At 36.7% G+C, this 24,650-nt stretch overlaps 1 protein-coding gene across 1 annotated transcript in view; it reads left to right on the top strand.

Annotated features, from left to right (window-relative positions):
- The first annotated feature begins 14,340 nt into the window (after positions 1–14,340).
- Positions 14,341–24,650, top strand: part of MCHR2 (melanin concentrating hormone receptor 2) — a 28,939-nt gene continuing 18,629 nt past the window's right edge. The window contains 2 exon segments of the mRNA NM_001032948.1: positions 14,341–14,531; positions 23,056–23,265. Of these exon segments, the coding sequence (NP_001028120.1) occupies positions 14,350–14,531; positions 23,056–23,265 (392 nt within the window). The 5' untranslated portion in view covers positions 14,341–14,349.

Genomic DNA, 24,650 nt, shown 5'->3' on the forward strand with positions numbered 1-24,650 from the left:
CTCAAAGAACATTCCCTTCCAGCTAATACAGTTCAAGGTCAAAGGAGATTTTGAACATGCTAATTAAAATGTTAGATATTGCTTGAACAGAAGAAAATTAACTGTTATGCACACATTTTGAGAGTGATTCATGAATGAGTAGGATAACATGTCAGACTACATCTCAGACCCCAGTTGCTTATCAAAAGCTAAGTATTAACTTACACCAAACCAAATTCACTAAAATATAACTTTGTTATAAAAATGAAGTCAAAAGAAAATCAACAGGTCAGGTAAATATTGGCATTCTGGCCTCCATATGCCTAAGGTAGCTTTGGATGCTCTGGAATGTATGAGTTGCTGACAAAGAAATATCTGTGGCAAGGAGCCAGCAAGTGTGTGAGGCAAGAATGGCAGCAAAGGACGCCAATTTCTTAAAGGAAAAATTGGAATTTGAGCAGTAGGCCCTGGTTCCTAGTCAGCAGGCCTTACCTTAGCCTTAGGCAGTCCCTATGCAGGGCTGGATGGGGCCGGTACAAAAGCAGGTCTCAGAAGGTGAACTGAAGTAGGAAACAGGGTTTTGAAGATGCCTGGAGGTCAGGTGGGTTCATTGGTAAAGATGAGGTAGCTGGAGAGTGCTATAAAAAAGCCCCAGGTGGTGCTCCGTCAAAGTAGACAGATGCAGCTAACTTGCAGCAGCCACACTTGGAGTAGCTTGACCAAAAGGCATATATAAATGGTGGATTGAAAGACGAGCTGTGGCACAACTGTGGCTACACAACCAGAGCCTACAGCAGTCCTGCTCCTTCACACCATCAGTAACCATCCATGGCTTCATCTGCTAGGACACTAATGCCATCTGGAGATGCTCCAAACCTGCACATAATTGGTACCCACCAGATTATGGCTGGTTTTCATATAGGCTGAAAATACTCAGACATAAAAAGGTTGAGACTTATGCAAAAATCACATAGTTTCCTAAGGCTATAGATTCTGAACTGTGAAATGGATGTTATATCATCGTCATTTGAAGAGATAACTAAAGATTATGCAACCCAAACTTGTAGAAGAAAGATAGAGGTTTGTTAGGCAGTTAATCAAAATATTATATTATTTTCCTGGATTTTACGTTTGGGATATTTTTAACTTTTTAAAATTTGTAATGTGCTGTCATATCTTTCTTGCCCTTAAATTTGTGTTTGTAAATTTGTGTTTTTCCTAAAGACCTTCCCCTAGTTGTATAAGCTGAAAGATCCACAAATCCTGCACCTGCTCCTGACTGTCTGCATACCCACCCTCAAACCGTGATTTTATTTTATTTTATTTTTATTTATTTATTTATTTTTTTTTTTTTTTTGAGATGGAGTCTTGCTCTGTCACCCAGGCTGGAGTGCAGTGGCCGGATCTCAGCTCACTGCAAGCTCCGCCTCCCGGGTTCATGCCATTATCCTGCCTCAGCCTCCCAAGTAGCTAGGACTACAGGGGCCCGCCACCTCACCCGGCTAGTTTTTTGTATTTTTTTTTTAGTAGAGACGGGGTTTCACTGTGTTAGCCGGGATGGTCTCGATCTCCTGACCTCGTGATCCGCCCGTCTCGGCCTCCCAAAGTGCTGGGATTACAGGCTTGAGCCACCGCGCCCGGCCCCAAACCGTGATTTTAATTCCTGCATCATTCCAGTGAACAGAAATTTCTCTCTGGTCACTTAGTAAAAGAATTCAAATGAAGGATGCTACGAATGTTTGCAATTGAAAAGTGAAATGCCTTTCTGTCAGTCAAGAATTATTATAAAGTTCAGTGGTTTCAGCTATATTGATTTAAGTGTTTAGCCACTACTTATCCTAGGGAGGTGGGTAAGAGGCAGAAATGAAGTAGTATGTTTAAAATACACTCCCAGCCAATAAGACTGTAATATTACATCATGATCACCAACTCATGGTGTATTCCTCATTAAGACAAACTCCATTAGTCTTTTCTGTCTAGCTTCTCCTTGTCACTTAGAGATATGTGGGCAACTGAGAAGTGAGAGGTGGAATGACCCCTAGCTTGCTTTCTAGCTATGAGAGGTGACCAAGCCTAATTTCCCCATATCTAAATCCAGTCACTCTAGCTGCTATCTAAACAATATCAATATATAGAAATGGGATCATGGGAATGATCCACTTTCCTGTGGTTCTCTTCACTGTTTGAAGTGTTTTGAACTAAAAGCTGGTGCTATGTTTCTAAACCCATTCCCTGTAGATTAAGGACTAAAACCTGAGAGCCTTAACCTCAGCCCTGTCTTGGTTCACAACTCATTCCTACAGTTCTTACCACCTCCTCTCCATCCCAGGGTTCCATATCCCTAGTAAACAAAATCTAGTGCATAAAGATGATCATGATGATTATTGTAATAACTGATATTACATGAACACTTACTAGAACACATTATTCTCAATACCTTTTTTGGATTATCACATTAATCATCACAACCTCACTATGAGATAGGTACTATTTTTTTACCAACGGGGAACCTGAGACTGAGAGAGATTACTAAACCAAATTCTTTGCTATAGGCACTATAATGTGTGTTAAGTGAATGAATGACATAAAATAGAGTATGCCTGCAGATCATTGAAATAGAGATTTCACAAATAAAGTCTGAATAGAATGTAAGGAGACGGGTGGATCAGGTGAAAAATGAGATCCTCCAGTTAGTTGGGACATAACTTAGAGAGCAAATGTATAAAACTTGGATCCATAGGTGTGTATGGAGGGAGGATTGTTGACAGGTAAATGTAATTGTGTACATTGTGGCTATTGACATGTCTTCGGTGGTTTTCCTAGTTATTCGCAGTAGGTATTTTTCCCCATATGATTTTTTCCCCTGATATTTAACTTGAAAAGAGTAACAAAACAAGTGGCCAGAAGCTGGCTCACCAGTTCACTTAATCTCATCATCATGACTGTTTACTGAAATAAGTAATTATTTATTATACATTATATATTATATAATATATATATATACACACTATATATATATATATTATAAGATAATTATTTTAGGGTTTATGTTTAAAAAATAACCAAAACTATGAAATTATCACTACAGTGTAAATAAGCTCATTATCTATTAGTTCTCTTGATTTAATCTCTGCATCATGTTCCTCTTTGCCATGTATTTTTTATTATCACTTTTCAGACTTCTTAACACTGGCTTTTTGCTTTAAAAAGCCTAATGTTCTTTAAATGCATTTCCCCTTTTGCCTGTCCTAGTCATCATGAATAAATTGTGTATGTATGAAGATGTCAGTGTATATAGATGAACGATGTGAATCAGAATATATTAAACTGACACTGTCAGTCTTCTTTCAACACCAACCTCACAAGCATACATTTCTCTTTTTTTTTTTCCTTTAAGAAAAACAATCTTGCTACCAAAAGGCTCAACTGTTTAAGACCTGTTTTCTGGGGTCATATTTCAAGTAAGTGTCAAAACTTGCAATTTAAGGAATGAGAAAAAGGTTCATACTTTGAAAAGTATCAAGAAAAAAAGTACTTTTTTCTTTAATATTCAGGGTGGTTGGGTTCAACCCAAAGGTACCACATGAGCACAGATGAAGAGACAGTGCAAGGGGGTTTTTGCAAAGGGGTTTTTATGCAGTTAATCTTATTTAGCATTGGCTTTCATTATAAAATTAGGGAGAGTTTTCCTGGATGAAAATGGCCTCTAGATATAATGAAATCATACTGAAGAATTGAGAGATTCTTTATACAAAAGATTCTTTAAAATAACCTTTTGATTAAATATTAACAATAATTAAAATTATGAACATAATTTAAATACTAATTCTTAAACTTTTTCAACAGCTAATATTTAATAACCATCAGTGAATTAATATTTTGTTTCTGTATATTTAACTAATGAAACAGTCTATTAAAAACACAAAGATAAGAATATGGTACTTGCTGAACCTGTGAAGTACCAAATATTGTTGGGCATTCACTCTTCAAGTTTAGCAGCCATGCACCTGGAGGAAAGGCAGCCTGCTACCTGCCACAGTTCACAAAACAAGATGAAAGACAAGTAAGTTATTGTTCTTGACACGGATTTATTATTTGATTTGGTGAGTTTCCCAGTTTGAAATTATATTAAGTTAAGAAAGCAACGAATTTCTTACAAATATGACAAGGATTCACAAAATTCTACTTATGACGAATTTCCATTGGTACACTAATTTGCCTTTACTTTAAACTCCAGCATTTACAGGAGATGGTAAACATGAAGTTTTAATTGACACTGAAGAAAAACAGTGACAGCTAAGGTAAATGAGCTCTACTTTTTCAGGTATTTAAGGATAAAAAGGTTACAGTTTACTTTCAAAGTCCTTTCCACACACAGTATTATTTAGCATATTTCTTTCTTTTCTACTCTTTGAAGCTCCCATCTTCCTCAAAGGACTTGAGAGCTGGAAAATAAATAAAGCAAGTTGTATAGAGAGGTGGAAGGGTGAGGCTACAAAGCTTTGGGCTGAGATTTCATTAACCTGGGAGTTGTCAATAACAAGTAAGTCTTCTGACTGCACTTCTTTTTGGTTAAGCATTGAAAGAAATTAATATGTAGCCAAATAGATTATACTCCCAAATCTTATGACGTGAAGCCATTAGTCTTAGAAACACATGTGGGGAGCTATCTTCCTGTAGATTATATTTGGAGAAGAGATATTGAAATTCATAAATGATTTGTGAGATCATAAAAAATTGCTATCCATAATTCATTGGAAAAAGTTTGCCTATGGCTTAAACTTAAGTAATCATTTTCAAAAATGCATATGGCTCCCAAACCTATTCATTTGCATATATAATCTATATTTTCTTTTTTAAACTTATAGAAGTGCTTAAAAGGCAAGTGTCATAAAAGTTAACTTTCTCTATTTATCTTACATTTTATAATTACAAAACACTAGATTTTTGTGTATCCTAAATCTCTCTTAACACTAATATTTCATTATCTAAAAATGAAATGAAAATTAAAATAAATTAATCATTTTGTCTTTTTAAAAGAGCCACATCAGTTATTTTTAAAACAATATGAGGTAACTAACTGAATATGTTTCTCCATACAAATTTCTTCAATGAATTCAGCCAGTCAGTCATATTTATTGGTGTTCCCTGAAAATAGCTGTTTTGCTACATTTTTGTAAACACTTTGACATTAAATTTTCGTATAACAGAACCACAATCAAAGTTAACATCATATTAGATGATTTTTAAAATTTGAAATAATCAATTTGGAAAGTAAAAGAGAGCAGTGGCAGAAAATTAAGACTAAGCATTAATAAAGGAGAGAACAGAGAGTTAGATTATTGCCTTGGAACCGTATGGTCAGATGTTAGACTGGTTTTTTAACAATACTTTTACTGTTATTATAACCTGCAGAACCATACAGAAAACACTGGCTATCAAGGACAAGAAAGCCAGAACGTTTTTGGCTCATCAGGGTCCCTCTGAACCACTTACCAATCACAAGTTGCTCTCTCTTCAGAGGTGGCCGACAATCTGACATTTGCAGTTATCACTTCTTTGCTTTTCTTTATATTTTTACCATCATTATATGTATCCCTATAATATAGATTCATTTTGCCTTGTTTTTTATTCTATAAAAATGGAATCATACATATGAATTTCTGCTTTTTGCCCTTCCTTATGATTTTAGATCCATCCATGTTGCTGTGTGTACCTAGAATCTGTTCCCATCGGTGCTATATAGTATTTCATTGTGTGAATATATCACAGTCCATTCCATTGTAAATGGACATTTGGTTAATTTCAGTTATATAATTTGGCTGTATCCCACCCAAAATCTCGTCTTGAGTTGTAATCTCCATAATCCCCATGTGCCAAGGGCCAGAACAAGGGTGGAAGTAATTAAATCATAGGGGCAGTTTTCCCCATGCTGTTCTCATGATAGTGAGTGAGTCTCAGGAGGTCTGATGGTTTTATAAGCATATGGCATTTCTCCTGCTTGTTCTCACTCCGTCCTGCTACCCTGTGAAGAAGGTGCCTGCTTCTCCTTTGCCTTCTGCTATGACTGTAAGTTTCCTGAGGCTTCCTCAGCAATGCAGAATTGTGAGTCAACTAAACCTCTTTCCTTTATAAATTACCCAGTTTGGGGCATTTCTTCATAGCATTGTGATAACAGACTAATACATTCAGTTTAAGGCATTTTAAATGAATATTTCTGTAAACATTCTGGAGCACATATCCTGGTACATATAAACTTGTGTATCTTTAGGTATATCCCACCTAAGGGGAAGATTCTGGGTCATGCAGCAATATGTAGCTACTCAACTTCAATAATGCCTCCTTGTTTTCCAGAGTTATATATCCATTTATACTGCCACCAGTGGTGGGAGTTTCTGTGGCTCCAACACTTAGAACTGTTAAGACATGAATATTTTTACCAATCTGATAGTTAAGCAAAGGTATCCACTTGTGCTTTTAATTTGCCTTTTCCTTATCTTCAATGAAATTAAATACCTTTTAAATATGTTTATTCACCAGCGGATACCTATTTTATAAATGCCTATTGAAGTCACTTGCCATTTTTCTATAGGCTTCTCTATCTTTTTTTATAGATTCATATAGATAGTTTATATATTTTGATCAAGAGCCTTTTGTTGGTTATATGCCTTAGAAATATCTTCACTCTGAGACTTGACTTTTGGCTTTCTTAATGGTGTCTTTTTTTTTAATTCCCATGTTATTTTTTATTTTTTGCAAACATAGTTTACCAATAGGACATTGAATGGAATATTCCACCTAGAACATGAACCACTAAACACTGCATCATTTCTCAAACATTCATTTTTGTCCTCTACATGCATTTCTTATTATGATTAAAAAGAAAACTATAACATGATAACCACCCCCAAACAAACTGATAAATGAACAGTACAGTATTAGGAACAATAAACACAGTATTTTACAGCAAAGACCTAAACTGTTTTCACTTTGCATGATTGAAACTTTATACTTATTCAACAATTCTCCATTTCCTCATCCTCCAGCCCCTGGCAACCACCATTCTACTTTTGGCTTCAATAAGTTTGATTAATTTAGATACTTCATGCAAGTGAAATCATATAGTATCTTTCCTTCTGTGACTGACTGACTTCACTCATTATCATGCCCTCAAGGTTCATTCATATTGTGGCATATGACAGAATTCCCTTAATTTTATGGCTGAATAATATTCCATTGTATGTGTAAACTTTGTTTATACATTTATCTATCAGTGTTCATTAAGGTGATTTCTATCTGTTGACTTGAGGAACCTCCACACTGTTTTCCATAGTGGCTATGCTATTTTACATTCCTACCAACAGTACACAAGAGTTCCAATTTTTCCACATCCTCAATACTTATTTTCTGGGTTTTTTGTTTTGTCACTTTTTTAAATTGTCATTTGTATGTTTTTATTGTTTGTTAGTAATGGTCATCCTAACAGGGATGAGGTGATAGCTCATTGTGGTTTTTATTTGTATTTCCCTGATTAGTGACATTGAGCATCTTTTCCTGTATCTGTTGGCCATTTCTATGTCTTCTTTGGATAAATGTCTGTTCAGATTACTTGCCCATTTTTTAAATCGAGTTATTTGCTTATTTGCTATCCATATTAAGTTATAGGAGTTCCTTCTATATTTTGGATATTAACCATTTATCAGAATTGTGGTTTGCAAATTTTTCTCCCAGTCTGTCAGATGTAGTTAGACTCTGTTGTTTCCTTTACTGTTCAGAAGCTTTTTAGTTCAAGGTAAACTCGTTATCTATTTTTGCTTTTCTTACCTGTGTTTTTGATATCACATCCAAGAAATTATTGTCAAAACCAATATCATGAAGATTTCCCCTATGTTTTCTTCTAGGAGTTTTACCATTTCTGGTCATACATTTAAGTCTTTAAACTATTTTGAGTTAATTTTTGTGTGTAGTGAAAGATAAGGGTCCAATTTCATTCCTTTGCATGTAGATACCCAGATTTTTCAACATCATTTGTTGAAAAGTCTATCCTCTTCCCATTGTATACTTTGGTACCCTTGTTGAAGATCAGTTGACCACACACTAGCCCTTCCTTATCTGTGGTTTCACTTTTCAAGATTTTAGTTACCTGTGGTCAACCACAGTTAGAAACTAATAAATAGAAATTTCCAAAATAAACAATATGTAAGTTTTAAATTGTGCACCATTACTGGAACACGGTGAAATCTCATACTATCTAACTTCATTTCTCCCAAGACATGATTAGTCCCTTTGTCTACCATAACCTCGCTGCATATGCTACCTGCCTGCTAGTCACTTAGTAGCTGTCTCAGTTATCAGACTGACTGTCACAGTATAGCAGTCCTTGTGTTCAAGCAATCCTTATTTTACTTAACAACATACCCAAAGCACAAGACTAGTAATGCTGGCAATTTGGATATGCCAAAGCAAAGCTATAAAGTGCTTTAAGTGAAAAGGTAAAAGATTTTTACTTAATAAAGAAATTTTTAAAATCATATGCTGAGTTTGATATGATATACCATGAGAAAAAAATCTCTCTGTGAAATTGTGAGGAAGAAAAAATAAATTCATGCTAGTTTTCCTGTCATAGATTTCATTCCATTGTGGTTGGAAAAGATACTTGACATGATTTTCCTAATTTTTTTGTTATTATACTTTAAGTTCTAGGGTACATGTGTACAATGTGCAGGTTTGTTACATAGGTATGCATATGCCATGTTGGTTTGCTGCACCCATCAACTCGACATTTACATTAGGTATTTCTCCTCATGCTATCCCTCCCCCAGCCCCCAGCCCCCAACAGGCCCTGGTGTGTGATGTCCCCCACCCTGTGTCCTTGTGTTCTCACTGTTCAACTCCCACCTATGAATGAGAACATGCAGTGTTTAGTTTTCTGTCCTTGTGATGGTTTGCTGAGAATGATGATTTCCAGCTTCATCCATGTCCCCACAAAGGACATGAACTTATCCTTTTTTATGGCTGCATAGTATTCTATGGTATATATGTGCCACATTTCTTAATCCAGTCTATCCTTGATGGACATTTGGGTTAGTTCCAAGTCTTTGCTATTGTGAATAGTGCCGCAGTAAACATACATGTGCATGTGTCTTCATAGTAGAATGATTTATAATCCTTTAGGTGTATACCCAGTAATGGGATCACTGGGTAAAATGGTATTTCTAGTTCTAGATCCTTGAAGAATCACCACACTGTCTTCCACTATGGTTGAACTAATTAACATTCCCGCAAAAAGTGGAAGAGCATTCCTAAAACACTTTTTTGGAAAAAAAAAGCATTCCTAAAACACTTTTATTTTCTTCTTTTGAGAAGTGTATGTTCATATCCTTTGCCCACTTTTTGATGGGGTTGTCGTTTTTTCTTGTAAAATTGTTTAAGTTCTTTGTAGATTCTGTATATTAGCCCTTTGTCAGATGGGTAGATTGCAAAAATTTTCTCCCATTCTGTAGGTTGCCTGTTCACACTGATGATAGTTTCTTTTGCTGTGCAGAAGCTCGTTAGTTTAATTAGATCCCATTTGTCAATTTTGGCTTTTGTTGCCATTGCTTTTGGTGTTTTAGTCATGAAGTTTTTGCCCATGTCTGTGTCCTGAATGATATCGCCTAGGTTTTCTTCCAGGGTTTTATGGTTTTAGGTCTTATATTTAAGTCTTTAATCCATCTTGAGTTAATTTTTGTATAAGGTGTAAGGAAGGGGTCCAGTTTCAGTTTTCTGCATATGGCAGTTTTCCCAACACCATTTATTAAATAGAGGATCCTTTCCCCATTGCTTGTTTTTGTCGGGTTTGTTATAGATCAGATGGTTGTACAGGTGTGGCATTATTTTTGAGGCCTCTGTTGTGTTCCATTGGTCTATATATCTGTTTTGGTACCAGTACCATGTTTTGGTTACTGTAGCCTTGTAGTATAATTTGAAGTCAGGTAGCATGATGCCTCCAGCTTTGTTCTTTTGGTTTAGGATTGTCTTGGTAATGCAGGCTCTTTTTTGGTTCCATATGAACTTTAAAGTAGTTTTTTCCAATTCTGTGAAGATAGTCATTGGTAGCTTGATGGGGATGGCATTGAATCTATAAATTACCTTGGGCAGTATGGCCATTTTCACGATATTGATTCTTCCTATCCATCAGCATGGAATGTTCTTCCATTTGTTTGTGCCCTCTTTTATTTTGTTGAGCAGTGGTTTGTAGTTCTCCTTGAAGAGCTTTTGTTTTCTGAAAAAGTCTTTATCTCTCTTCAATTTTCAAAGAATATTTTTGCTGGACGTAGTAGTCTTGGTTGCCAGTTTTTTCTTTCGGCACTGTGACTATATCATCCCACTCTCTCCTGGCTTTCAAGATTTCTGCTGAGAAGTCCCCTAACAGATGTATTGGAAGTCCCTTGTACACAGTGAATCATTTTTCTCTTGCTGCTTTTGAAATTTTCTCTTGCCTTTGTGGACTTCTTTGGATGTAGCCTATTTGAGGTAGGCTGGTCTTCTTGAATCTGGGTGTTCATTTCCCTTCCCATATTTAGGAAGATTTCAACCATTATTTCTTTAAATAAGCTTTCTGTCCCTTTCTTTCTCTTCTTTTTCTGAGATTCCCATAACATGTATATGGATCCTTTCAATGGTGTCCAGTAGCCTTTTAGGCCATTTTTACCCTTCATTATTATTATTATTGTGTCTTTTTGCTCCTCTGCCTATTTTATTTCAAATCACTTGTCTTCAAATTTTCTGATTCTCTCTCTTGCTTGATCAAATCTGCTGTTGAAACTTTATAGTGAATTCCTCATTTCAATTTTTGAATTTCTCAGCTCCAAAATCTGTTTGGTTCTTTTTTATATTTTCTATCCCTTTGCTGAAATTCTCATTTTGTTCCTGTATTGTTTTGATGAGTTTATCAATCACCTTTATGGTGGTTATTTTGAACTATTTGTCAGGCAATTAGTATCTAACTATTTCTTTAGTATCAATTTCTGAAAACTTGCTTGGCTTATTTGATTGGGCCAATTTTCTCTGCTTCTTTGTGTTCCTTGTAATTTTGCATTAGTATCTACACATTTTAACAATATAGCTACCTCTCCCAGTCTTTGTAGACTGGCTCCAAACAGGGAAACATCTTCACCAAGCAGCATAGCTACAGATTCAGGGGACATCGCAAACATTTTCTGTGGATGTGTCTCCTCTGGATGTCTGTGTCTAGGTTCCTAATTAGAGAGATTTACCAATTTTTTTTCCTGGAACTCGTAATTTCTTTCTCCATTGGTATCTATCTTTTGTACCACAGGTTCTCCAAAATAGCAGCATGCCACCCGACTCTTTTTGTGTTCCCAGTGGCCTTCCAGGCATCCAGAGTACATGAGGTCTCATCAGTGCCCCAATTTGGACTACATAGAAACCAGTACCTCTGGAAACCCCCCAAAAGCCAGAACACTGCATATATGCTCCACTCTTCTCTCCTTGAAGGAAGATACTGCCAAGCAGCATTGACCTCTGTCAGCTATACCACAGGTCCTCTGGAGCAGCAGCACACTGCCCAGCTCTTTTTTTCTGAGGAGCCCCCAGCTATCCAGAATATGCCATTTCCTGCCAATACGCTGAGATAGATAAGACAAAAGCCTGTCCCCAAAGAAGCCCCTTGAAAGTCAGAAAAATGGACATATGCTCCAGTTTCCTCTCTCTCCCCAGGGAGAAGCCAGGAGCTGGAAGTTTCCCCGCAATCACATGGCACTGTGCCAGAGAGAGATACTATGGCAAGAGGGTGCCACAGGTTCTTCTACTGGCTTTGATGTAGCTGGCTTCCCCTTTGCCTAGGATGCAAAAGTTTCTTAACTGGTTTCTGGGTTTCTCACAAAAGGAATTGTTCCATGTATGGCTGTTGAATCAGTGTTGCCATGGGAGAAAGAGGGTCTGAAATTTCCTATTTTACTGTCTTAATGGTGTCTTTTAATGAACAGATTTTTTTTCATTGTAATCGAATTTTTCAGGTTTTTATTAAACATCTGTGTTTTCTGTGTCTTGTTTATGAAATTTTTTACTCCAAGGACATAAAGATATTCTATATTCACTTCTAAAAGCCTTTTACATTTGTTTTTAAGCCACATGGGGTTTATTTTTATGTATGTATAGATTTTAAATCAATGCGCATATAAGTGTAAGTAAGCATATATGAATTCATGTATATGTGTGTATAATATATATTTATATAGGTGAGATTGTTTTTTTTCTATTTAGATAGGCAGTTGTCCCAGCATCATTTATGGAAGAGTCCATTCTTTCCTCACTTCTCTAAAGTGACATCTTTTCATGTATCAAGTGTAATGTATATGTGTGGGGGCTCTCTTTAATGTTCTCTTTAATGTTCCCTTGATCTATTTGTCTATCCCTATTCAAATATCACACTATGTAGATTACTGTATCTTTATAATTTGTCTTAGTATCAAATAAATTAAGTCCTTCTATCTGGTTCTCTTTTTTCAAGAGTTTACTTACAATTCTTAGTCTTTTATGTCAGAAGTAGTATGTTATCATCTTTCACAGATAATAAAACTTTGAATTTTATTGGAATTGCATTGAATCTATAAGTCAATCTGGGGGAAATTGACATCTATAGAATAATGAGTCTTCAAATTCATTAACTTGGTATTTTTCTCCATTTACAAATGTTCTTTAACATCAGTTAAATGTTATAACTTTTCCAGTAGAGTTCTTACATATTTTTGCTGGGTTTAGCATTAGGTATATATATTTTTAACAGTTAAATGTTAACTCTTTTAAACCTTCTTTTTCTAATGGTTTGTAGAAAATATATGGAAATGCAATTTTTTTGGCTTGTTTTCATATCCAGCAAACTTACTAAATTCTCTTATAGCTGCACAATAATAACACTGAGACTTTCTTACTCTCCAAGTCTCATACATCCTATTTTTTTCCCTCATTGTGCTAGAGAAGTCCAATATTGAAGACAAGTGGTAATAGTGGACGTTCTTTCATGTTTTGAAAGGGAAATGTTCAGCATTTCATAATTAAAGTTTTCTTCAGGGGAGATTCAATTATCAAAGTAACGTGACAGACATGAAAAAGAACCAAATGAAAATGAAGAACATTTTTTAAAAATCACATCACTCTCTCAATTGATGGAAAAACCATCTTTAATATTAAACTAATAACCTGCTGATGAACTGGGAATAGAAGGGAACTTTCTTAATCTGACCAAATATAATACACTTAATCATGAAGCCCCTGAGGCTCCAGCTCAGAGGAGGGTATCTCCTGTAAGATTCCCCAGCCTCAGTAGGCCCTGGACCCTAATTTTTCTCTGGACTTCTTGTAGACATGGAACCAGACTTCAAATGCTATGTCATCCCTAAATGTCTTCTAAATCAAGATAGCACTGGTGCTTCAATATTCCACTTACCTTTCAAGATCTCATTCAAAACCCAGCCAGGGAAGGCCTACTGATTTTTCAGACCTTGAATATTTTTAAGTTGCTGTATACACACACATGGACATACATAAATATAAATACACACACACATATTTTGTCCAGCATATTTTATTTTCAGTGGGAAGATTAATCTGAGTAATCCAATTTATCATTACCAAACACCAGACTTAGATGGCATTTTTAAAATGTCTTTTATCAAAACAGATGATCAAGCAAATAATTTTCTAGTTCTATTTGGCTTTATTTACTTGTTTATTTTTTGGCAGTGAGCATTTCTCCTTGAATACTTCTTTGCACATGATGCCACCGCTGGCTACAACACTTTTCCCTTCCCACAACTCTACTTTGCTCAGCTAACTCTTCCTCATGCTTCAGGATAGTCCAATAATCACATCAGGAAGTCTTATCCATTCCATTTCTAAACAATCTGAGTTCAGTAGATCCCATGCATTTTATAGCAGACAGAGAGGATATATTTAACAACATAAGTGTTACAAGAATACTAGCCAATATGAACAGACCTACAGGCCAATAAGAATACCAGCGATCTGTAAACAACCAGGACCAGTATATACTAGGTAAATATCACCTATGCTCAAAGCATATAGTACAGTAAGATGTGGTAAGATACAAAGATTATCATGGTGCTTCTCATGTTGTTCTGTAACTTGCTGTTTACCTGTCTCTTATGGTAATCTGTGAGATTACTATGAACAGGGACAAATCATACTCAACCTGGAATCCTGTGTTCCATGGAATCTTGGTTTAAAAAAAATAGGTCCCAAAAAATATTATTTGAATTAGGCAAAGGAAGTTATATTGAGAGAATGTTCACTAAATAAATCACTTCCTATTACTTCACAGCTTTAATCCCTGGAAGTCCATGAACAATGAATCCATTTCACTCATCTTGTTGGAACACCTCTGCCGAACTTTCAAACAAATCCTGGAATAAAGAGTTTGCTTATCAAACTGCCAGTGTTGTAGATACAGTCATCCTCCCTTCCATGATTGGGATTATCTGTTCAACAGGGCTGGTTGGCAACATCCTCATTGTATTCACTATAATAAGGTAAGTGCTCCTTTTTTTTTCCTTCTGTACTTTAGGAAACTACAGTCAAAGCTCCCTAAATCAATCCTTTCCCCTGTAGCATTTTGCTTAATGAAATGCAATTTCTTAAATATTTGCTTAAGATAATTAAGATAATTAATGAAGATTCTACAGATACTTTCATCATGCATTAGGTAACATCTCAGTTGGAAATCTCAACATGCTAAGACCTAGGCCAATGCTTACTGCTGGGTCAGTGAATTTTTAGGGCAATGACTCTCAGTCTTAGCTGCATATTAGAATCACCTGGGGAGTTTTAAAAACTCCTGATATGCAGTTTCACCCCAGACCCATTAACTCAGAATCTCTAAGGGTAGGGTCTGGGTAAGATTTGAAACTGCAATGCAACATTTTATTTTCCAGCAATAAGAATTATCCTAAAAAGCTGACCTGTTTAGGCAGGTGAAAGAGATTCTTTTACTCACTTGGGCAAAAGAGAGACTTTATCTGATCACCAGAAGATGCAGGGAGTCATAGGTAGTGGGCTGTTCCCTTTTTGTGTAGACCAGCCTATATAGACCAAACTGAGAGACATTTGCCCCCCAGTACCTCCTGCCTGGGCACCACGTATCTCACCTAATTCAGGTAATTCCCTCTTCTCAAGTAGAGACTAAAGTTTTACCTGGAGAAAAAGAACTGATTATTTGTTTTCTAGGGACTTGATAAAATGGATTCAGAATTAGTGCACACAAGCCCTTTAACTACTTGGTATATTTGCTATCTTGATTTTCACATGTAAGTTTTGCTAGTTTTAATAACTATAGGATGTTAACTTTTTTTCCTAGTTTCTGATTATACTTAAAATTGCCATTTTTAAAATGTTTGTGCATATTCATATGTTATAAAAGGTATTCTAGACTGCAGGTTTAGTATCCCTTATCCAAAATGCTTGGGACCAGAAGTGGTTCAGATTTCAGATTTTTCTGGATTTTGCACTGTTTGTATATGCATAATGAGATATCCTGGAGAAGGGACCAAGTCTAAACACAAAATTCATTATGTCTCATTTACACCTTATACACAAAGCCTGAAAGTAACTTTATGTAATAATTTAAATAATTTTATGCATGAGACAAATTGTTGTAAACCAAACCATCAGATAGTAAAGTCATCACTCTCTCTGCCACCCATGTGGACATCCGTGGTTGTCTGGCATCACCATCATTCCTGACTCCAGATTTACATCTAACCAATGAACAATCACTTTCTTAAACTTATTCACACAACGGTACTTAGCAGTAAAAAATATGGCCATTAATACCACTAATACAGTGAAAAATAATGTGTTCAGGGCAACTAAGCAGCCCAGTAACATCACCAGAACACCAGCACCAGCTGCGAAACAACAGCAGCTGAAGGGGGCTGGGAGGCTCATTTTTCCCTTGGAAATGCTGTGTGTTGTGCAGCAGCATTTTGACTGCAACCCATCACATGAGGTCAGGTGTGGAATGTTCCACTTGAAGGGTCATGTTAACTTTCAGATTTTAGAGCATTTCAGATTTTGGATTTCCAAGTTAGGGATGCCCAACCTGTACTACCTAATAGGTGTTTTCAGCATCATATTAACACATAACCGCAAAAAACTTTTGTGGAACATACTACACTAAAAAGCACAGCAGTACTATTATTACACTAGTACTATATAGCATTATATAGTACTTATATATATAGTATATATACACACTATATATAGTACATTATATATAGTACATTATATAGTACTATATATGTAGCAGTACTATTATATATACAGTACTATATATTTAAGAAAAGAGGCTCAGATGAGTAAATAACTGGTCCAGCATCACAGAGCTAGTAAGTAGCAATCCTGGCAATTGAACTCAGATCTTATTCCAAATTCTAGGCTATTTCCTCCACAGCTAATGAAAACAAAGAGGTCATCAAAATTATAGAGACAGTTGTTGGATTTGCCATAAAGATAAAAGAATCCTCACAGCCTTAATTGAGAGCAAGAGGAGCCCTCAGGATGGTCATGCAGATGGTGCTCATCACCCCGAGAAGACTCATAACTTGTCACTTCCCCGGGTGGCGTCTCATCAGCCAGCCCTCTCTCAAACTTTCATTTTCGCTCTCTCTGCAGTTAGAACTAGAGGATCAATGGTATTTTTTATACCAGTCACAGCTGAAGATTTATTTAGCACATAGGGATTCTACTCTTAATAAATTCAGGCATTCCTTATTGTGTCCTGTAAAGCCATTTGTGAATATCAAGCATTTTAAACTTTTCTTTAAGTGCTAGAAGAATGTCCATTCAATATATATTAGTAAATACCTATTGCATGCCCTGCATTGCCCTAGGGTGTATGAAAATACAAAAAAAAAAAAAGCAGCATCTGTTTAAAAAGTTCATATTCTAGTGGAGAAGATGAGATTTAAATTCATGGAATAATTTGAAAAATAATACAAGAAAGACAATAAAAACAATCAATTGCAGGGGAAAAAAGATGGCTCAGATGAGTTCCAGGAAAGAAAATGGAAGTAATCAAATATTCTTAGGGAGCCTCAAAGAGGCAATAGTGCTGAGTAGAGAGTTAATAGCCAGATACTTGAGAATATTTCTAGCTCCCTCCTGTTGGCCTGTTGGACCTGCCCAGTTCTCCTTCCATTTCTCCCTCATGGCCTCCAGTATTTCTGCCCTGCTCTTCTACAGATACATATAGTGTGTCCTACACCCAAAAGCCTTGGTACCACCATTTAAAAACCAAGTCCTTATTAGGTCTTAGCCCTTCTGAAATGTTTGCATTTTCACAGGTGGCTTTTATATGCAAAACCTTTGCAGTGTGGGATTCCAGGCCTTGTGACAAGCTGTCGAAGAGATGTTTGGAGCCAGAGAAATTTCTTGGACCCCTCAATTTACACCAATAGATAACAGGCTAATCCCGTCTACTTATACAGAGACAAAGTTGAAAAAAAGGAAGACATGTGCAATGTGAACTCTTCTAAAAGTAAATTCTGAGCTATGATTTATGGAAACAGATTTTCAACATGAAGTCAACCATCATTTAACTGGGGAAAAAAACACTTGAGCCATTATATGGACCAATTTGTTTGCATTATTGTGAAAAATCTAGCATTTCTTCATATTATCATTTTATACATAACGTGAGAATATACATTAGATAAAGAAATGCTAATGGAGCTTTTAAAATAAATATTTTAATCTTTCAAAAAGTATAGGGAACAACTGTTAATTAAAACAAGAGTTTTAATTTTTTTGCTAAGATTTTAACACTTTTCCTTGCAAATTGCTCGCCAAAAATTTATTAATCTTTCAAAAGTCATTTAAAAGCAACTTACATTTATTTATTTAGTTAGTTAGCTAGGAATGTATCAACATTTTGCAAATTGCTCTCTAAATATTTTAAGGCAATTTGTATTAATGTTTTCATCCTGCTTTGCCATGATCTTTTGTTACTTTCTGAACAGACAGGTGAATTAAATAAAATATTAAGACTACAGTAACAATAAGGAGAAATAAATAACATTTAAACAAGATTTAATGACTTTTCCTTTTATGGTAGTAATTGTATCAAAACCAGTGTTCATCAATAGAACTAAGAGTCATAAGCAAGCAATGAACCAATTTCTGACTTTGCCAAATGAAGACTAGAAACATATATAAAATAAATATGTTTAAGGAAGGTGGAGCTTCAATAATAAGATGTTCTATGTGCCTTTTGTAAAAGCAAGAAGCAACTTGTGTATTAGGAGGGTGACTTTAAAATAATGAGGCCAGATCATCACTAGTCTGTTGTACATTAAATTTGTAGCAGGTCAAAAGAAGCCAGTTTAGAAAAGGTAGGCAGAAAATTGAGCCAATTATAATATTTTCCTCTTGCGTTCCCAGGAGACCGATTAATGAACTCAACCCCATTACTCAACTATTCTCCACAGGCACAGCAGGCCCTGGGAATCACCTGTCCTTCAATAAAGGCACTGACTTTTTTTTAATCAGACCCCCACATCCACCTTCTGAACACATCTTCCTTCTGTTTACTGATAGATTCCCTTCAAGTGGGCAGAGTCTCTATAAAAGGTGCCCTATCCTCCAAAAATAAAGAGTTCCCATTTTGTCACTTCCTGCCTTCATCTCCCTGTCAGGTCAACTAATTAATACTAAGTCATGAAATCATGAAACAGAGGTTACAAACAGAGGTTAATAAATGTATTAACCTAGAGGAATACTGTCTAATGGCAGAATTCCAGTTGCTGACAGGGATGGGAAACGTTTTAGAACACAGGTCTCTTTTTTCCCAACCCAGATTAAATAATAACTAACAGCTCCCTCTGACCCAGCCCTCTACCATTCCAAATGTCAGCCATACACAGACTTTTGTTGGAATTGACCCATACCCTTGGCTGCACAGATATGTTTTAGATGCCAGAGTACCTTGCAACCACATTTGTTCAGATCTATGGTCCAGTTGGCCAATATGCTAAGCCGGCTTGGGAATCTAAAGAAGTTGAGTGGCTTGCCTAACGACACAATGAGTGAGGGCATAGAAATGAAAATAAAATTCCCAATTAAGTTATCTTTCCACTATATCACTCTATCTATGTAGGGAAGGGTTGGCAAATATGTGACTCTACTGTAAACTCTCTCACCCTTAGCAGTCATCTCTAATCACACAGGTCTGTCCTGTGTAGCATCTGTTTTGTATAGGTCTGTCCTATGTGAGGACTCAGAATTCTTCTCAGCAAAGTGCTTCAGGAAATGACTACTAATCCATTGGCATTGGCTCATGATAGCAATTTAATTCAACTAGAGTTAAATGCCAGACAGGATGGTGAGGCAACCCAGAGATTAACAAGAGCAGGAAGCCAGTTCTACACCCTACCCCATCCCTCACCCCAACACCACCTTCCTCTCCCTGCCCCAAGCTGGAGGGAGAAAGGGAGAAAGAGGTTTTACAGCCCTCCGCAGTCTGGGCTGCCTGGTGGGAGCTGGAGCCCCACTGGTATCTTGGATCATGGAGTGAGGGCTACATTCTGGCTTCTCTTCTCCCCCTTACTCTCCAGTTCCCACCAGTGCTTCTGATTGGCCAAACCTAATCAGAAGCCAGTTGGCAAAGGGGCCTGAGGACAGGCTAGCGAATGACAAGCACAGCAGCCTACATGCGTAGTGTTGTGTTTTGTTAGTTTTACTGAATCCATATCATATGTTGTTATTTCTGATTGCAAAAGGTAAGCATGGTTTTAATAGAAATTTTGAAAAATTGTCAGAAAATGCAAACAGTAAAGTAAAAAAATCAGTCATACTACTACCAAATAGATGATCACTGTGATCACTTGACATATTTTTCCTGCAAATTTTTTAACAAATGTTTAAATAAATTTAGAGTCATGCTCTACACGAGTATTCTTTCTTTTTTTTCCAATGTGATTAAATATTCTTTCAAACTATGACTTATAACAGCTATATCCTATTGAGTGTGGTAGTGTAGAATACCGTAATTTATTTTGTCATTCCTCAAATTAATGAGCATTAGATATGACCACTTTAACCATATGGAACACATGTTAGCCAAAATTATCACAAGTCTTTGTATTTTATTTTAAATGTTTGCATCATAAGAAACATAAATCTCATGAAGTCTGACATCAGGAAATCTGAAGATAAATTAGACCTAAAATGGGATATAATTTATATAGTTAGAAATTTTACAATTTCTATTTGTTTTTAATTTCGATGCTGTTGCTTTCAGTAAAGAAGACAATAATAAATATAATGTGTTATTTATATTGCCCTAGTAACTTATGTCCAGATAAATTTATCAATTGCTTCAGAATTCTCTTTGTACTGTACAGAATATCGAGACACACTTTTATTTAATTCTTTTTAATTGGCAGTTAATGGCCTGCACTGTCTCCACAATATAATTACCATAATTCATTATCAGTAAATGATGGGTACCCCTCTAGAGAAAAACAAGGACCATGGATCTAATTGCTGCAATTGAGACCTAAGCAACTGCTTATGGTTTATATCCCAATTCACATGCAAATAATGTCTATTTATAGACCAAGATTTACGATTTTTTTTTGTCTGTTTTTTTTTTTTTTAGTTTGGAGCTCTTTCTATCTGACTGCTAATATCTGTCCCTCTTCTCTGTCCCCTCTCCATTTCCCACTCTAATGGCCTGGAGAGGACAGGGGATGAGAGACCAAGGACAGTCAGCTGGCTGGTCTTTTGTTTGACATGATCTTTTCTTCATGTCATCTCTCCCTCTTGGTCATTCTAGTGTGAGGCACTAAGTTCCTGAGAGCAAGGAACCAACCTGTTTTTTTAGTGGCAGCAACAATGCATACAGTATGGTTGCTGAATGAGGACTCCATGGCAGTAACTGCCCCACATAGTGGGTGCTGCCAAGGCCTGGAGAAGAGACGGCCTCACCCAATCTGATGTTTCACATGAGAATCTGACAGCTGAGAAATGAAGCTCACAGGTTATAGAAGTTGTAGCCAATGAATAATAAAGACACACACGAGCTTCCAAACAGCAGAGCATTAGCCCTGAAATAGGAGCATATACACCATGGAATACTATGCAGCCATAAAAAAGGATGAGTTTGTGTCCTTTGTAGGGACATGGATGCAGCTGGAAACCATCATTCTTAGCAAACTATCACAAGAACAGAAAACCAAACACCACATGTTCTCACTCATAGGTGGGAACTGAACAATGAGATCACTTGGACTCGGGAAGGGGAACATCACACACCGTGGCCTATCATGGGGAGGGGGGAGGGGGGAGGGATTGCACTGGGAGTTATACCTGATGTAAATGACGAGTTGATGGGTGCTGACGAGTTGATGGGTGCAGCACAGCAACATGACACAAGTATACATATGTAACACACCTGCACGATATGCACATGCACCCTAGAACTTAAAGTATAATAATAATAAAAAATAAATTAAAAAAAAAAAGAAATAGGAGAAAACTAGCAATTGTGGCATAATCTTAGGACTGGTTCTTATATGCTCTTTAAATTCTTACTTGTCCACATCTGCCAAGAAACCTGTCTTGACTGTGCCCAAGAAAAAGGAGAGGGCCCCTTCTTTGTGCTTCTTGACCTTGTACTTGTCTCTAGTTTTCTCTCATCAAATTGTAATGTGATCATTTATTTATGCAAGTCTAGACTATAAGCTCCTTGATGACAGGGTTTATACATGGTTTAGCTTTACAGCCTTAGAGCACAGTATTATGCCTGCCATGTAATTGGTGCTCAACAAAATGTTTGTTGAATTAATAAATAGCATCTCCCAGATAAAGATGATACCTGTTTATTATTGAATGTGCCAGCTCCTTGAAAGAGGAACCAACTGAATTTTAAATTTCTGCTCTCAGAAATGTATTTCACCTGCTGATGAGAAGGCCACTTCTAGATAGCACTGAATTCACTTCTCCCACCCCCAGCTCCCCACAGGAGACATGACATCATTCTCAGTGCCATCTACCAGCTCCCTCTTTTCAGATGACTCTCTCTGTCTGGATCTCAGGGTCTTTATTAATAGTCTTTGCTATTTGTTAGATTTTTCTGGAATATTTCTAAGTCATTGTTGAAATCTTAACAATGGCCTAAGCTACAACAGGAAAAAAAAAAGCATTAGACAACAGAAATCATTTATTTTCAGTCTTCAGCTGTTTTAAATACTAGGAATGAGTAAAGACTAAATCTTTTGTCTGAGTGTATTTAAAGTTGGTATAACTTGTTGCTGCATTAAAAAATTACCCCAAACATACCGGATTGAAACAATAAACGTTTACTGTCTCATGTGTGTCCAGTGGTCATGGATTCAGCAGCAGCTTAGCTGGTTGGTTCTGGCTCATGAACTGTCATAAAGTTGCCATCAAGCTGTCTTCCAGGGTTACAGTCATCTGAAGGCTTGGCTGCAGCTGGAGGATCTACTTCCAAGGTAGCTCATTCCCATACCTCGAAAGCTGGTACTGACTGGTTGTTGACTGGAGCTTCAGCTCCTCTCAACGTGGACCTCTCCATAGTGTTGCTTGAGTATCCTCACAAGATGGCAACAGGCTTCCACCAGGGAGAGCAATCCAATAGAGAGCAAAGAGAAAACCCTACAATAACTTTGTGACCCAATTTCAAAGGCATACACTGTGACTTCTGCCATATTCTCATTGTTAGAAGCAAGTTAATAAGGTCAACACTCAAAGAGAGGGAATTGAAAAAAAAAGAGAGAGAGGGAATTAGGCTACACCTATTGAAAGGAATATCAAAGATTTTGTGGACATATTTTTAAACCACCACAGTAAGTTATCAAATAAATAGTTCAAAATGCTTAAATATACACAAGACTAGGCAATTCCTCTATGCATTTGTGTAGGTTTCCTTTAACATTTTAAAATGCATTATGGCAATTAAAAATTGTATCAGGTAGCATATATTGAATAGTCTGTATACATTCAATGTCAAACCTCAGTTTCCTCTATCTCTTTCAGGTCCAGAAAAAAAACAGTCCCTGACATCTATATCTGCAACCTGGCTGTGGCTGATTTGGTCCACATCATTGGAATGCCTTTTCTTATTCACCAGTGGGCCCGAGGGGGAGAGTGGGTATTTGGGGGGCCTCTCTGCACCATCATCACATCCCTGGATACTTGTAACCAATTTGCCTGTAGTGCCATCATGACTGTAATGAGTGTGGACAGGTAAGTGAAGGACTTTGAAATATCTTAATATGATTCAGAGGTGCCTGCGCTTCCCCAAGCTCATTCCAATTCCAACATCAGTTTTGGTTTATAACAGCAAAGCTTTTCTTCCTTTGCTTGTTTCATTGTAGGATTGATTACTTAAGAATATTTTGTTCAACTTTCACAGAGGTCTATTTTTAATGGAAAACATAAAACACAAAAATCTCCTTTTTTCTAATCATTCTTTTCAACTCAGTTTTATTTGCAATTCACTGCATGAAAAAAAATCACAAAACCGTGAAATATTAGAAACCAGAATGAACTCCCCCCATGAATTTCACAGTAAGGAAGCTGAGGCCCAAAGAGGTGAGGAGATCTGCTAGAAGCACATAGAGAATTAGCAGCAGAGCCAAGAATTAAAGTAGTTTCCTTAGTCTCTGTCCAAGGCTATTTCTGATATGTCCACTGTCTCATACACTTGTTATTGCCTCATAGCTCTAAGGAATCAGTGGAGTAAATAGAGGTTCTTATATGACCATGAAGCAATTTCCCAGTGCCAAGAAGATCATCTTTCACAAACATTATTGTGATTGGTTAATACAAATGCTGTCATTTTATATTATTAGAAATGTATACCACTATGTCCTGGAATGTGCCATAGCCCCTTTCACCATCCATGTAAGCTAATGTTATTTGAGGAGATGATGGTGATAGTGAGTACTTATTGAGCCGATAAGTGGTAGAATCCAGTTCAGACCCAAATCATCTGACTCTAGAGATGGCAGGTAGTTGTAACTGCTTCAATCTCTGGCCTGTCTAGGAAGCATGCAAGCTAGGATGTGCCCTGCATTATCCAGATGCCAGAATGTCCACCCCAGGTCCTAACAGCTCACCTCAAACAGAAACAGGGCCTAAAGACAACCATAGTACTTCCAACAGTGTTACTCTGTCTTTCAGAAAAACCCACTTAAAATCTCCATCTGCCTTCTTCCCAACCCAACCCCAGCCCAACACATTTAATCCTCCTTTCTCTGATCTACTGTCTTTTTCCTTTGATTCAAATATATTACATAAATCACGTGTGTGTGTGTGTGTGTGTGCGTGTGTGTGTGTGTGTGATTTATTGTCTAGTTCCCTTGCACCTCAAATGTAAATTCCCCAAAGGCAGGTCTTTGTCCATCAATATATCATAAATGTGTGTGTAACACTGCCTGGCACTCAGGTGCTAAAAAAATATTGATGAATGAATGAATGAATGTCTTGAAGGGTATGTTAAATTTCCCCGGGTCCATCCAGAAATCTTCCTGAACCCTGCCTCTTTCACCCTTCCAAATGGGACTCTTGGGTGGGGAAGTGATGAACCATTCTTTAGATGGACAAAAAAAGAATGACAAGGTTCATAT

This window comes from Macaca mulatta, chromosome 4 (genome assembly GCF_049350105.2).
Source record: "Macaca mulatta isolate MMU2019108-1 chromosome 4, T2T-MMU8v2.0, whole genome shotgun sequence".
Lineage (NCBI taxonomy): Eukaryota > Metazoa > Chordata > Mammalia > Primates > Cercopithecidae > Macaca > Macaca mulatta.